The 12500-nt window shown below is 37.6% G+C and overlaps 1 protein-coding gene and 1 long non-coding RNA gene across 2 annotated transcripts in view; one reads left to right on the top strand and one right to left on the bottom strand.

Annotated features, from left to right (window-relative positions):
- The window catches only part of LOC114207792 (uncharacterized), an 89576-nt gene that overhangs the window by 52700 nt on the left and 24376 nt on the right, over window positions 1–12500 (bottom strand). The gene's annotated exons all lie outside the window — the stretch shown is intronic.
- Window positions 4–12500, top strand: part of KBTBD12 (kelch repeat and BTB domain containing 12) — a 63022-nt gene continuing 50525 nt past the window's right edge. Inside the window, exons 1-3 of the mRNA XM_028101819.1 lie at window positions 4–1073; window positions 5854–6124; window positions 8231–8381. Coding sequence (XP_027957620.1) covers window positions 4–1073; window positions 5854–6124; window positions 8231–8381 — 1492 coding nt within the window. The remainder of the gene's footprint in view (window positions 1074–5853; window positions 6125–8230; window positions 8382–12500) is intronic.

Below are 12500 nucleotides of genomic sequence, written 5' to 3' on the forward strand. Positions count from 1 at the left end.
ATCATGGAGTGCAAGGCTGAGGCAAAAGAAAAATACCAACATAGTTTGAATTTACTGAATCAAGTTAAGAGCATGAAAGAATTAGCAGAAATGATCGATGTCGTACTCATAGCAGAAGGGGAGAAATTTCCTTGCCACAGGCTAGTCCTGGCTGCATTTAGTCCTTATTTCAAAGCTATGTTCACCTGTGGACTACTCGAATGTACTCAGAGGGAAGTCATACTTTATGACATCACAGCAGAAAGCGTGTCCGTGATACTGAATTACATGTACAATGCGGCTTTAGAGATTGATAACGCCAATGTTCAGACTGTAGCTATGGCTGCCTATTTTATGCAGATGGAAGAAATCTTTAGTGTGTGTCAAAAATATATGATGGACCATATGGACGCCTCGAACTGTGTAGGTATCTATTATTTTGCAAAGCAGATTGGAGCTGAAGATTTATCTGATCAATCGAAGAAATACTTGTATCAGCACTTTGCTGAGGTGAGCTTACATGAAGAAATACTAGAAATTGAAGCACACCAATTTCTGACACTTATTAAATCAGATGACCTTAACATATCCCGGGAGGAGAGCATTCTGGACTTAGTCCTGAGATGGGTAAATCATAACCAAGAACTGCGTACAGAGCATCTTGTTGAGCTTTTGAAGCAAGTCAGATTGGAACTTATAAATCCTTCTTTTTTAAGACAAGCCCTGAAAAGGAACACAATGCTTCTGTGTGATGCAGATTGCATTGACATAATTCAAAATGCATTCAAAGCCATCAAGACACCCCAACAGCACTCTCTAAATCTTCGTTATGGCATGGAGACTACTAGTCTTTTGCTTTGCATTGGCAACAACTCTTCAGGAATCAGGTCAAGACATAGGAACTATGGGGACACAAGTTTTTGTTATGATCCCGCTTCACAGAAGACCTATTTTGTCTCGTCTCCCAAGTATGGAGAGGGCTTGGGAACTGTGTGTGCTGGTGTGGTCCTGGAAAACAACACCATAATTGTGGCCGGAGAAGCAAGTGCCTCTAAACTCTCTAGACAAAAGAACAAGAATGTTGAAATCTATAGGTTTGTATCTTGCAAATTTGTAAATTGGTTTTAATTATCTTGCTCTAACATTAGCAATGGTAGAAGAAAGTACTCCTGAAAGAGTGATCATCTCTTCAAAGATGTGTAGTCAAAATTACCCTGTAATTACATATTTTACATATATAGAAAATTCATAATGAAATCACCCACATTTCAAAATTATTTTTTCTCCTTTTATTTGTTCAGAGCATACAGCTGGATTTCCATAAGTTAAATGTATATATGTTATGATTCCATTGTACAATTTCATGCTTAGCTTTCATTATTGATCCATATGAAAGGATGTAATTGTTTAGTTACAAGTTTTGAAGAGCTTAAGACAACTTTTAACAAGAAGAAAAGTTTATTAATATGGATTCCTTTGAACTTTTTCATAATTCAGAGTAGTAAATAATTTTTTTTCTCAACCAAAAATTACTAATTATCTGTCAGTTTTCGTTCTGTATCCTTAATTTGTAGATCTTTCCTAAACCTCCAATAGCATGAAATGTTCGTGGCCTAAGAATCCTTTAAGTCTAGAATCATTGGAGAAAGGAGTGTCTGCTAAGAAGTACCTTGTCCTCTAGGTCTCCTGTGTGAGGACTAGTCATTCATTTACTGTTTCTTCAGCAAGTATTGAGTAAGCAATTCAGGGCTTCAGTCCAACTGGGTAAATAAGAAATATGTACATAGAATAAGCACTAGGCGTAAAGCTCTCCTTCAGTATCCTCCCCCTCTCAGTTCCCTCTGTGAGGGTTTGTTCAGACTTTTCAGTGAGAAAGGAATTCTTCTTGCCGGCAAAGTTGGGACAAAGAAAGGAGTAAGAGGTCTACTATTTTCCTGTCATCTTTTAACGTTCCATTATCTGCTTTCAGTGATAGACCTGTCCCCTTTTCACCTTCATCTCCCCTGGTAGTGATGGGGGAGGGACTGCAGAGCCCTGGGTGAATGACCTGGCCCTATGCCCTTGGGGGCCGAGCATGTCCCTGGGCAGCAAGCACAGCCTTCTTCAGAATCATCAGGTAGAGACTACAGAGCCAGGATGTCAGATCCCAAGGGCCATTCTTTTCATCATAGATGCATAGCTCTTTTTCTTCCTCATCAAGACAGTCCACAGTTCTGCCATTATTTTTATTTGTTTATTGTATTTAAATTCACTTAATTAACATATAGTATATGATTAGTTTCAGAGGTAGAGTTTAATGATTCATCAGGTGCATATAACATCCAGTGCTCATTACATCACATGCCCTTCTTAATGCCATCACCCAATTACCCCATCCCCAAACCCCCTCCCCTCCAGCAACCCTCAGTTTGTTTCCTAGACTTAAGAGTCTCTTATGGCTTGTCTTCCTCTCTGATTATGTCCTATTTTATTTTTCTCTCCCTTCCCCTATGATCCTCTGTTTTGTTTCTTAAATTCCACTATGAGTGAAGTCGTATGATAATTGTCTTTCTCTGATTGACTTATTTCACTTAGCATAATACCCTCTAGTTCCATACACATTGTTGAAAATGGTAAGATTTCAATTTTTTGATGGCTCAGTAATATTCCATTGTGTGTGTGTATGTGTGTGTGTATGTGTGTGTATGTGTGTGTATGTGTGTGTATGTGTGTGTGTATGTGTGTGTATGTGTGTGTATGTGTGTGTGTGTATGTGTGTGTGTATCTGTGTGTGTATGTGTGTGTATGTGTGTGTGTATGTGTGTGTGTATGTGTGTGTGTGTGTGTGTGTATATATCTATCACATCTTCTTTATCCATTCATCTGTCAATGGACAATTGGGCTCTTTTCATATTTTGACTATTGTAGACGTTGCTGCTATAAACATTGGGGTACAGGTGGCCCTTCAAATCACTGTTTGTATCCTTTGGATAAATACCCAGTAGTGCAATTGCTGGGTCATAGGGTAGCTCTATTTTTAACTTTTTGTGGAACCTCCATACTGTTTTCCAGAGTGGCTGCACCAGCTTGCATTCCCACCAACAGTGTAAGAGGGTTCCCCTCTCTCTGCATCCTCACCCATATTTGTTGTTTCCTGACTTGTTAATTTTAGCCATTATGACCTGTGTGAGGTGGTATTTCATTGTGATTTTGATTTGTATTTCCCTAATGCCGAGTGATGTTGAGCATTTTTTCATGAGTCTGTTGACCATTTGAATGTCTTCTTTGGAGAAATGTCTGTTCATGTCTTCTGCCCATTTCTTGACTGCCATTATTTTTAATAAACATCCAGCCCTGTCCATGTGTCTTTCTTATGATCCTCAGGCATCTTTCCTCTTAACTTTTTTGAAAGCCTACTTCCCTTTTTGATGACATATGTCTAACTATATACTCTGTGTTTTCCTTCTTATCTGTCTTGAACTCAGCCACATTCCCATCACCAACCAGCTACTCCACAGTGGTCAGAGTTAGGGTAAAAGTATCCGTTACCCTGCTTACCTCCTTCAATAATGAAATTGTCAGCAAGGCAAATAATGAAATTATCAAAAGCATTGCTTTGGGCTTCAATGAGCCAGACTTCCAGCAGATACCCAGATAGTTAAAATCTTAGAGCACTCCTGAAGGTCATGTTAGTGCCAGTTTTGTGATATGTGTGAGAAATGATCATTTTTGGTACATTCCTACTCTATTATTTCTGTTCTTATCCCTTTTATCTTTGCCTGGATGCTCTTCAACTTGCCTCTGTATAGTTCATAGATTTCTATGCAGATATATTTCTTCTTGACTTAGGAAATAGACCTGTACCCTAGTAGGCCATTTCTTTTCAGAAAAGATATATCTTCCTGTGTCCTTTAACTCTCTCTCATACTTGGGTGTACACACAGCTGAGGATGTAAGTGTTGTCTTTACACTATCAACCTCTGTGAAGCTGAGCCACTTTTGTCACTATTTCCTTTTTATGTCATATCCATTTTTCTTAATAATATGTTTTATAGTTTTATCTGGGCATTTTCCCTCCCCATTTTCAGTTCAAAGTGTTGAAAATCAGATTAGCAAGCTTGCCCTTCAAACACATACTTCCCAACCTTCATGGGATGTATTTCATTCTTGGCCTGTTTTCTTAAACCATGTCTCAGAAAGCCAAAAACCCATTTTTTTAGTTCTGTTGATATGTTCATCCACTGGCTTTACTTCAGTATCCCCCATACTTGACACCTAATCCTCCTTCCTCTTCTAAAATCTAGTACAATTAAAAGTAGTGATGAGAATAACTGTGATTCTAGGGACTGGTTTCCTACCCAGATTACACAGAAGACAACGATGACTGGATTTGTTGAGTTTCTGCTTTCAGTTTGTGACAAGCCAGACAGGAAAGGAACATTGTCTTCCAACTTCCCTGTCAAGCCTGAAGCAAGGAGTTGTCTCTAGGGAAGAATGTAAGAGTTGCTCAGTTGGGCAAAACTCATATAATCCGATTCACTGTCAAATGTTTGATACAAAGTAAGTAGGGTACTTTAAACTGTACTGTACTCTATACTTTAAAACTGTACTCCGTATAGAACATTTATCATTTCTTCATTTGTTTCCAAACAGAACTTTTTTTTTTCTTATTTTCCATATTTTCCTGGTTTTGTTTTACTTTTGAATTCCAGAATATATTCTGGATTTTCTGGGACAGATCCAATTTCATATCCCACTGTCCCCATAAGTACTTTTGTTCTTCTTAGACTCTTTGTCCCAAATCATGATTGGAGAAAACAGACTTACCATTATCAAGAGGCACGACAAAGGATACCCACAAAATCATAGATTTAGTGACTACATAATGCCACACACACACACACACAATCAATTAATGTGTTGGACTCTAGGAGGTATTTAAAGACCATATATCCTGGTGTCCCTACCTCCCAAAACTCTTCTCAGACTGACATACTTTTTCATGGAAGAAATTACTAAAATTATACTACCCAGAGCATTAAAATAGATGTTAAATGTAGCAGACACCTACAGGTGTTCCTGACCCTGTTCTAAGCCAGTTAGAACTATAAGAACAATCCTTAAAATTCTACATACTCTACCTTGTCCCATTAGAAATCTCTGAATTGAGATATTTTGAGATTCTCTACTGGAAAGCTGATTGCTTTAATGTAGTATTAAAGTGAGACCTCTAGGGACACCTGCGTGGCTTAGTCATTAAGCGTCTGCCTTCAGCTCAGGTCATGATCCCAGGGCCCTGGGATCAAACCCCGCATGGGGCTCCCTGCTCTGCAAGAAGCCTGCTTCTCCCTCTCCCCCTCCCCCTGCTTGTGTTCCCTCTCCCCGTCCCCCTGCTTGTGTTCCCTCTCTCGCTGTGTCTCTCTCTGTCAAATAAATAAATAAATAAAATCTTCAAAAAAATTAAATAAAAACAAAGTGAGACTTCTAGTCCACAGAATAAGACATTTTTGTATTTTTCTTCATTTTTACTTATTCCTCTTTTATAGTAAAATTACAAATGACTTGCTGCAAGATTTCCTATTTGTTCTTGATTTTCTTTCCCAGAATCAGGAAATGAAAGCTAGTCCTGGATAATCTATACTTTGTCCATATATTTTCTAAAATTCTGCAGAGATGGGGTTAGTTATTTCCATGCACGTTATAGTTTGTTCATCAATCCTTGCCAAAAAAAAAGCAGCACAAACCTGTGCTACTATCTTATACTAATGTTTCTTCCTCCCCAATTAGATCAACCAAATCGTGTTGTTTCTAGCTAGAAAAGAAATTTAAGTGTGTTTTTTGGATAACTTGTTTTCCAGTTAACACTAATCCTGGGTTTTCTCTCTTAATTTGCAGGTATCACGATAGAGGAAACCAGTTTTGGGAAAAGTTATGCACTGCTGAATTTCGAGAGCTCTATGCTCTGGGCAGTGTCCATAATGACCTCTATGTTATAGGAGGACAGATGAAAGTTAAAAACCAGTATCTCATTACAAACTGTGTGGATAAGTACTCTGTAGAACGGGATAGTTGGAGAAGGGTGTCTCCCCTTCCACTGCAGTTGGCATGCCATGCTGTAGTAACCGTGAATAATAAACTTTATGTGATCGGAGGCTGGACCCCTCAGGTTAAGAAATTTCCTATATACCTAGTTGGCATGGCTGTGCTACGTCTGGTGCTGTGTTGAAAAATATTGTAGTTGTTGAACACTAAAAGAGCATGACTTACATCTTGGTAAAATGCCTTTTACTTTATAGACTATTAAACTTAAGATCGTAAAGTGTTAAAGCAGTTTAGGAGAATGAATTTTAAACTGTGTTATTCATAGACATGACTTCATTCAGTATTCATGCTTTGCTCTTTATAATCCTTCCCATTCTTGATAATTATGAAAGATGCTTATGCTGAGAAATTATCTGTAGGGAGCATCTAAGCAAGAGGTGGAGACACTAGATCCTCATTCCACTTCTGTCTGCTTAATAGTTGTGTAAGCTGAGGCAAGTAAGGCTCAGGTCTTTTCCGAATTTAAAGTTCTTACTCTACATGGGAAACCAGAATATTCAACCTGTGATGGCCCAGTCATTTCCACAAAAGTATATTGTGATTTAAAACATTTTATGGCTTTGCTGGGCACCAGCAGATAGAGAAACCAGGATGCCATTTGCATGGAAGCCCAGCAAAGAGATGGCAAGCCAAGACTGCTGAGTCAGTAGAGCATGACCACAGGGGCCCACCCCTTCTCTCTGGGTGTCTCCCCACCCCCCCCACGTGCCTTGAACTCTCGTGGTAGTAGCAGGCCAGCTGCCTTCTGCCCTGGCCTACCAGTTGTTCTCATAAGATGAATCTTACTAGCTCATTGTCCATCCCCATGACAGAAAGCAAACTTATTTTTGCCTGTGTGCTTTCTTGTTTGGGAAATTGGCTTCATGATAAAACTGATAAAACTGATGCTTTTTGCATTCGTTTCATAAGCTTGGATTTTGCCATATATCATACCTGTTTTTAAACCTTAAACATCACATTTAATACATTTTGAAATGTGTCCTGTGTATCAAAAAGTAGTACAGATTTAATCACAGCTAGAGGCTAAAACCTTTGTAATTAAGCATTTTCGGAGCTATCCATTACATAGTTAATTTTGCATGAATAAGCTCGAAAGACAATGTAGAAGCTTTTCTTTGGTTTTCTTGCCACTAAAATAAAGATCAAATACTTAAAAATTAGAAGGAAAATTAAAACAATAAAGCCAATATGTGTTACAGTATAATGTCTTTGAACAAATGACACATGAATATTTATTGCATAACAAAAGCGGTCCCTATCTAATACAATACATTAAATTGCAAGATAACCTGGGGTTGTGATTGCAACATAATGATCTTATCCCTGGTGTATTTAAAGTAATTAAATTAATTACAACTTTCATAAGTATAGCAGTTATTTCTGTGTCAAACACCTGCATCCAAAACAAAAGACATTTAAAAAGCATCCTTAGACTGAAGTTATAAAAGTTCTTGACACACTGAAGGCAAAAAAGCACTACTTCGCCTGAAGTTTATGATCAGGGGAAGCCATATTCATGTGTATAAGAATAAATAGTTCAATTTTTACTGTCTCTAGTCATTAAAAATGTATATAAGTAAAATACATAAAAATAACTGCAAATAATGTATATTAATCCATCAATCTTGAAGATGAAGTTCAGACCATTCCCATATAGGTCATAATTATAGTATAAAAATACTCTAATTAGTAAAACACTAAAATGTTTTCTTAATTTTGTTCCATTTGGATTAGAAAGATATAAAGAAAAATGCCTTATGAATTATTAAAATGAGTTTCTCACAAATATCATTAAACTCTAGCACTATAAAGTTTGCTGAAATAAAATTGCACTTTAAATACTGTTCAAGAAAGTTGGGTTTCATTTTTAAGGCTCTGCCATTGCTTCATTTTTTTTTTTAAGTGCTGTCTTGTCTCCTTGCTCAGATCACAGATAATTTGCTATGAGCCGACCCCCTAGCTCCATTATTACAGAATACAAATTCCTCTGACATTGATGGTAGACTTATCACCCCAAGTCACGGGATCTGGTTGGTGTGTTTGTGAGTGTGAGTCTCAGCAGCTAACTCCTCTTCATCTCCTTGGCTGTCTGCTTAGATTAATTGCATTCACGTACTCAGAGAGATTTCCGAGTGGTATGTTATTATACCAGCTGTCATATCTCACACAGATGGATCTCCCTGATGAAGAACCAGATCGACTAAGCAACAGACTGTTGCAGTATGACCCCAGCCAAGATCAATGGACAGAGCGGGCACCCATGAAGTTCTCTAAATACCGATTCAGTACAGCTGTAGTCAACAGTGAGATTTATGTTTTGGGTAAGAAGAAAGCAGATTGCTAAAAGAGTATGACTACTTTTATTTTTCTCAGCAGTTTGCCTCAGTAAATAAGACCTATTCTCCCTTCCTCTTGCATCCCAGTTGAGATGTATCTGTAACTAGCCAAATGTGTTTTTTTATTTCTTGTTTTTCTAGAGCACAGCCAGATAAGATTAAATGGAAGTCCATTGACTTATGGAAAACAAAATTATTTGTATGGAATTTTCAAGTCCCTTGGAATTCAAGAACAATATTGATACATCTTTATATATAGTATCAAGTAAAATATTTTGAAATGGGAATAAGCCTTTGGCCACCTTTAGTTGATGAAGTGTGTGTTTTAGCAGCCAGCTGTGATTATCTGTGCTAATAGAGTAAGCCACCATAGGTAAGACACACATTATGCCAGCCCTCTTCATTTTGCCTCACCCACCAAATTTCTGTAGAGGTGTAATCAAATAATTCTCATCTGAATGTATTTTTTTTCTTATTTCTTAAATATGTGTGATCTTGTACTAATCAGTAGGAATTGGTGAAAGACTGGTTCATTTCCACTCAAGTGGGTAAAAATTCTAGAACATCTCCTATGCTTCCCTTATCCTTCTTCACTTCTTATTTTTTGCTCTTTTATTAAGTCCTTTGCTCTTCTAAGCACATTTCGTCACCTCGTCTCCCTCTCCCACTGTCCCTGTCCTGTGTGGGAAAGGGTGAGACTGGGACAAGGAGGCTGACTGGCTGGTAAACTGATAAGGATTCCAGTATTCTCTACTTCATCTCATGCACATTGATGACTAACTGGCAAGAACATAGGGAAGGTGATGGATACCAAAAAGAAGGCAAAGAAAAAACATGAGATATGGGCTGAGAGCAAACCAGGCATTTGAATAGACTTTTTTTTTTTTTGCTGAAGGGAAGCCATTATCTCTTGGCTGCCTGCACAGCATGAAGCAAAATAATTAATGCACTCAAATATTAATAGTTTTATAATTTTAAGAACATTATGCAACATAATTTATGACTACCTCAGTGATGAGACTCGTAATTATAATTAAGTTTTTCCCCTGGAAATATATCTGTTACTTGGTTATAACCATATGCTGTGTCATAGGCCCAGAAGAGACAATATCTAAACCAGGATAGATCGCTTAGGATAGATGTATAACTCCAGGGAGGGAAGGGCTGATCTCCTAATTATATTAAAGTTGGAGGTAGTCAAAAGTGGGATAAAAGTGATTTATCAACTGAACAAAAATGAGATTTCTGCCTCATGTGGAGCCACAGCTAGGCTAGATGTAGGATAAAAATGTAATGTTTTGTTTGTTTTTGGTAAGTTATATGGGGAAAAGCACCTTCCAGACAGCCTTTGGAAGCTCACCCTTGTTGGCATGAACAAATGCCCACTAGATGAATGAAAGAGGCAGATGCTAACAGATCTGCAAGATCTGGGTGGGTGACACCCAGGAAGGGAGATGATGCAGAGCAGCAGGGAAGAAGACAAGGAGGAGAAAGCTCAAGCAAAGGCTTGGAGGTGAGAGTGGAGGTGGTAAGAATAGAAAATGAAAGGAGAGTGAGTAAACGAACCCACCAGGTGCAGGGAGCTGCAGGAGACAGAGTTTACAGGTTAAACTGGGAGCCAGGTTACAAAGGACTATAGTGGAGAACCAAGAGAATAATAGAAAGTAATGAAAAACTATGCAGAAGCAACATGATTACATCAAAAACTAATGATGTATGGTGATTAACATAACATAATAAAATTAAATTAAATAAAAAAAATATTTGGGGAGTATTGGTGAGGTGAGGATTAAAGAACAGATCAAAGGTGCGAAGAGACTGAAAATGGAGAGACCAGTCAGGAAGGCTTTTGTAGTAGCATAGAATATAGTTTCTGGATATTCAGAACTGAGTCATGATTAAATAAAACAAAGTTGTAAAGTCCCTACAATATAAGTGTTCAGACATTATTATAACTACTGTTTTTTGAGCCCCTTTGTGTTACAGATACTTTGCTGAATTCTTTGCATAAAGAAATTCATTTAATGCTCATAAAAAACTGATAAAGTATTAACTTTTCTGTATAACAGACTAGATATCTAGACTAATCCACTAAAAATGCCAAAAAAAAAAATGTTGGGAAAACATTTTTAAAATTTTTCTGAAGAGCTTCTAAGATCTTGTAATGGCAGTAGGAATTTAGCAGGCCAAAAGCTAAGTGAAAGCAGGCGGCTTCCAACTATGAAGAAGTGAGTGAGTCGACATCCTCTCCCCAAAAAGCAACTATAAAACCAGAGAGATTTTTCAAAAACAGCCATTTCAGATCAACAAATTGAGAAGAGCTTATCTTCTCAAAACTGCTAAACTTGAGGTAAGTCTTCAGGCAGTCCTTGGCATTCTTTCCTGAGCTGCCCCAGTTCCCTACCCAAGTTGATCCAGCATGGGAATTCTAGCAGAGTGGGCTAGCTGTGAAAACCAGCATCTTTGTTTGCCAGAGGAGGCTGACATGTTTGGGAGTGAAGGGTGGGAACCTACACTTAACAGTGACAAATGGGAAAAGCCCACATTTCTTCTAACCTGAGTTTTTAGTCCTGCTTGGGACAGCAGCAGACAGGAGAATTAGTCGGAAATTTAATAGGGATGTTCCAGGAAAATCCTGGATATGAGAGTCCTAGAGGGGCTTAATAAATTCTCCATGCATCCCTGGAGACTAGGGAAGCTGCACAGACATGGAGCCTGTAAGAGAATATAAGCTCTTCACACATTCCTGGATGACTGGGAGTCTGAGCACATGTACAGAGATCTGAGAAGGCCAGGCAGAAGGTAAAAGTCATGGTAGACTTGAAAACTGCCTGAGCTTTGAATGTGCTCCCAGCCTACACATAGACCCACCAAGCAAGGCTGGAAGCCTTACCAGTGTTTGAGTACAAACAATTAGTCTTGACTTGACCTGAGCCATGAAGAAATAAGAGTAACACCTATGCTTTAAAAAGAGAGAGAGAGAGAATTTTTAAAAATGGAGGAGAAAGCAAAACAAACCACAGGAGAGGCATATTAAATCTAAGCAAATTACTTAAAAACAACAGCAACAACAACAAAGGAGAAAAAGTACCCTAGGGGGGAAAATAAAATTAAAAGTTGCTACAATGTATTATTTTAAATGTCTAGTTACCAACAAAAATTTACATACAAAGGAAAATAGGGAAGTGTAACCCATGCTGGGGTGGGGGCAGGGAAGCATTCAATAAAACCTGTTTCTGAGGGGTTCCAGATGTTAGATTTAGCAGGCATAGTCTTCAAAGTAGCTATTAAATATATGTTCATAGAATGAACAAAAATCATTTTTAAAGAATTTTTAAAGAATTCCTTTAAAGAATTAAAGGAAAATAAAATGACAGTGACTCCCAATGATATCAATAAAGAAATAGAAATTATCTAAAAGAACCAAATGGAAATTCTAAAGTTGTAAAGTATAATAACCCAAATGAAAAATTTACTAAGTGGGCTCAAAAACAGATTTGAGTTGTCAGAAGAAAGAATCCATGCACTTGAAATAGATTAGTGGAAATTATTAATCTGAAGAAGAGAGGGGGGATATTGGAGAAAAATTAGCAAAGCCTCAGAGACAATATAAAATACCATCGAGTCTACCAACATACGTATGATTCCCCAAAGAAGACAGAAAGGAACAGAATTTTTTTTTCAACTAATAATGGTCAAAAACTTCTCAAACTTGATGGAAAAACTTTAATCTCTATATCCAAGAAGTTCATTAAACTCCAAATAAGCTAAATTCACATAGATCCTCACCTAAACACATTGTAGACCATGCATTGAAATATATCATAGACAAAAAAATTCTTAAAAGCAGTAAGAAAGAAATAACACAGATCATAGTATATGATCATAACATCATAATATACTCAACAGGTGACTTATCATCAGAAATAGTGGAGGCAAGAAGGCACTGGAATAATATATTCAAAGTACTGCGAGGAAAAATACTCAACCAAGAATGTTTCTGTGTCCATCCTCTATGTTCGGCAAAACTATTCTTTTAAAATGGAAGTGCAGCAAAGACATTCTCAGATAAATAAAGACTGAGATAATTTGTGGCTAGCAGAC

This window comes from Eumetopias jubatus, unplaced genomic scaffold (assembly GCF_037043125.1).
Source record: "Eumetopias jubatus isolate StellerSeaLion01/CBP00866 unplaced genomic scaffold, mEumJub1_p1.0 scaffold_1, whole genome shotgun sequence".
Classification (NCBI taxonomy): Eukaryota; Metazoa; Chordata; class Mammalia; order Carnivora; family Otariidae; genus Eumetopias; species Eumetopias jubatus.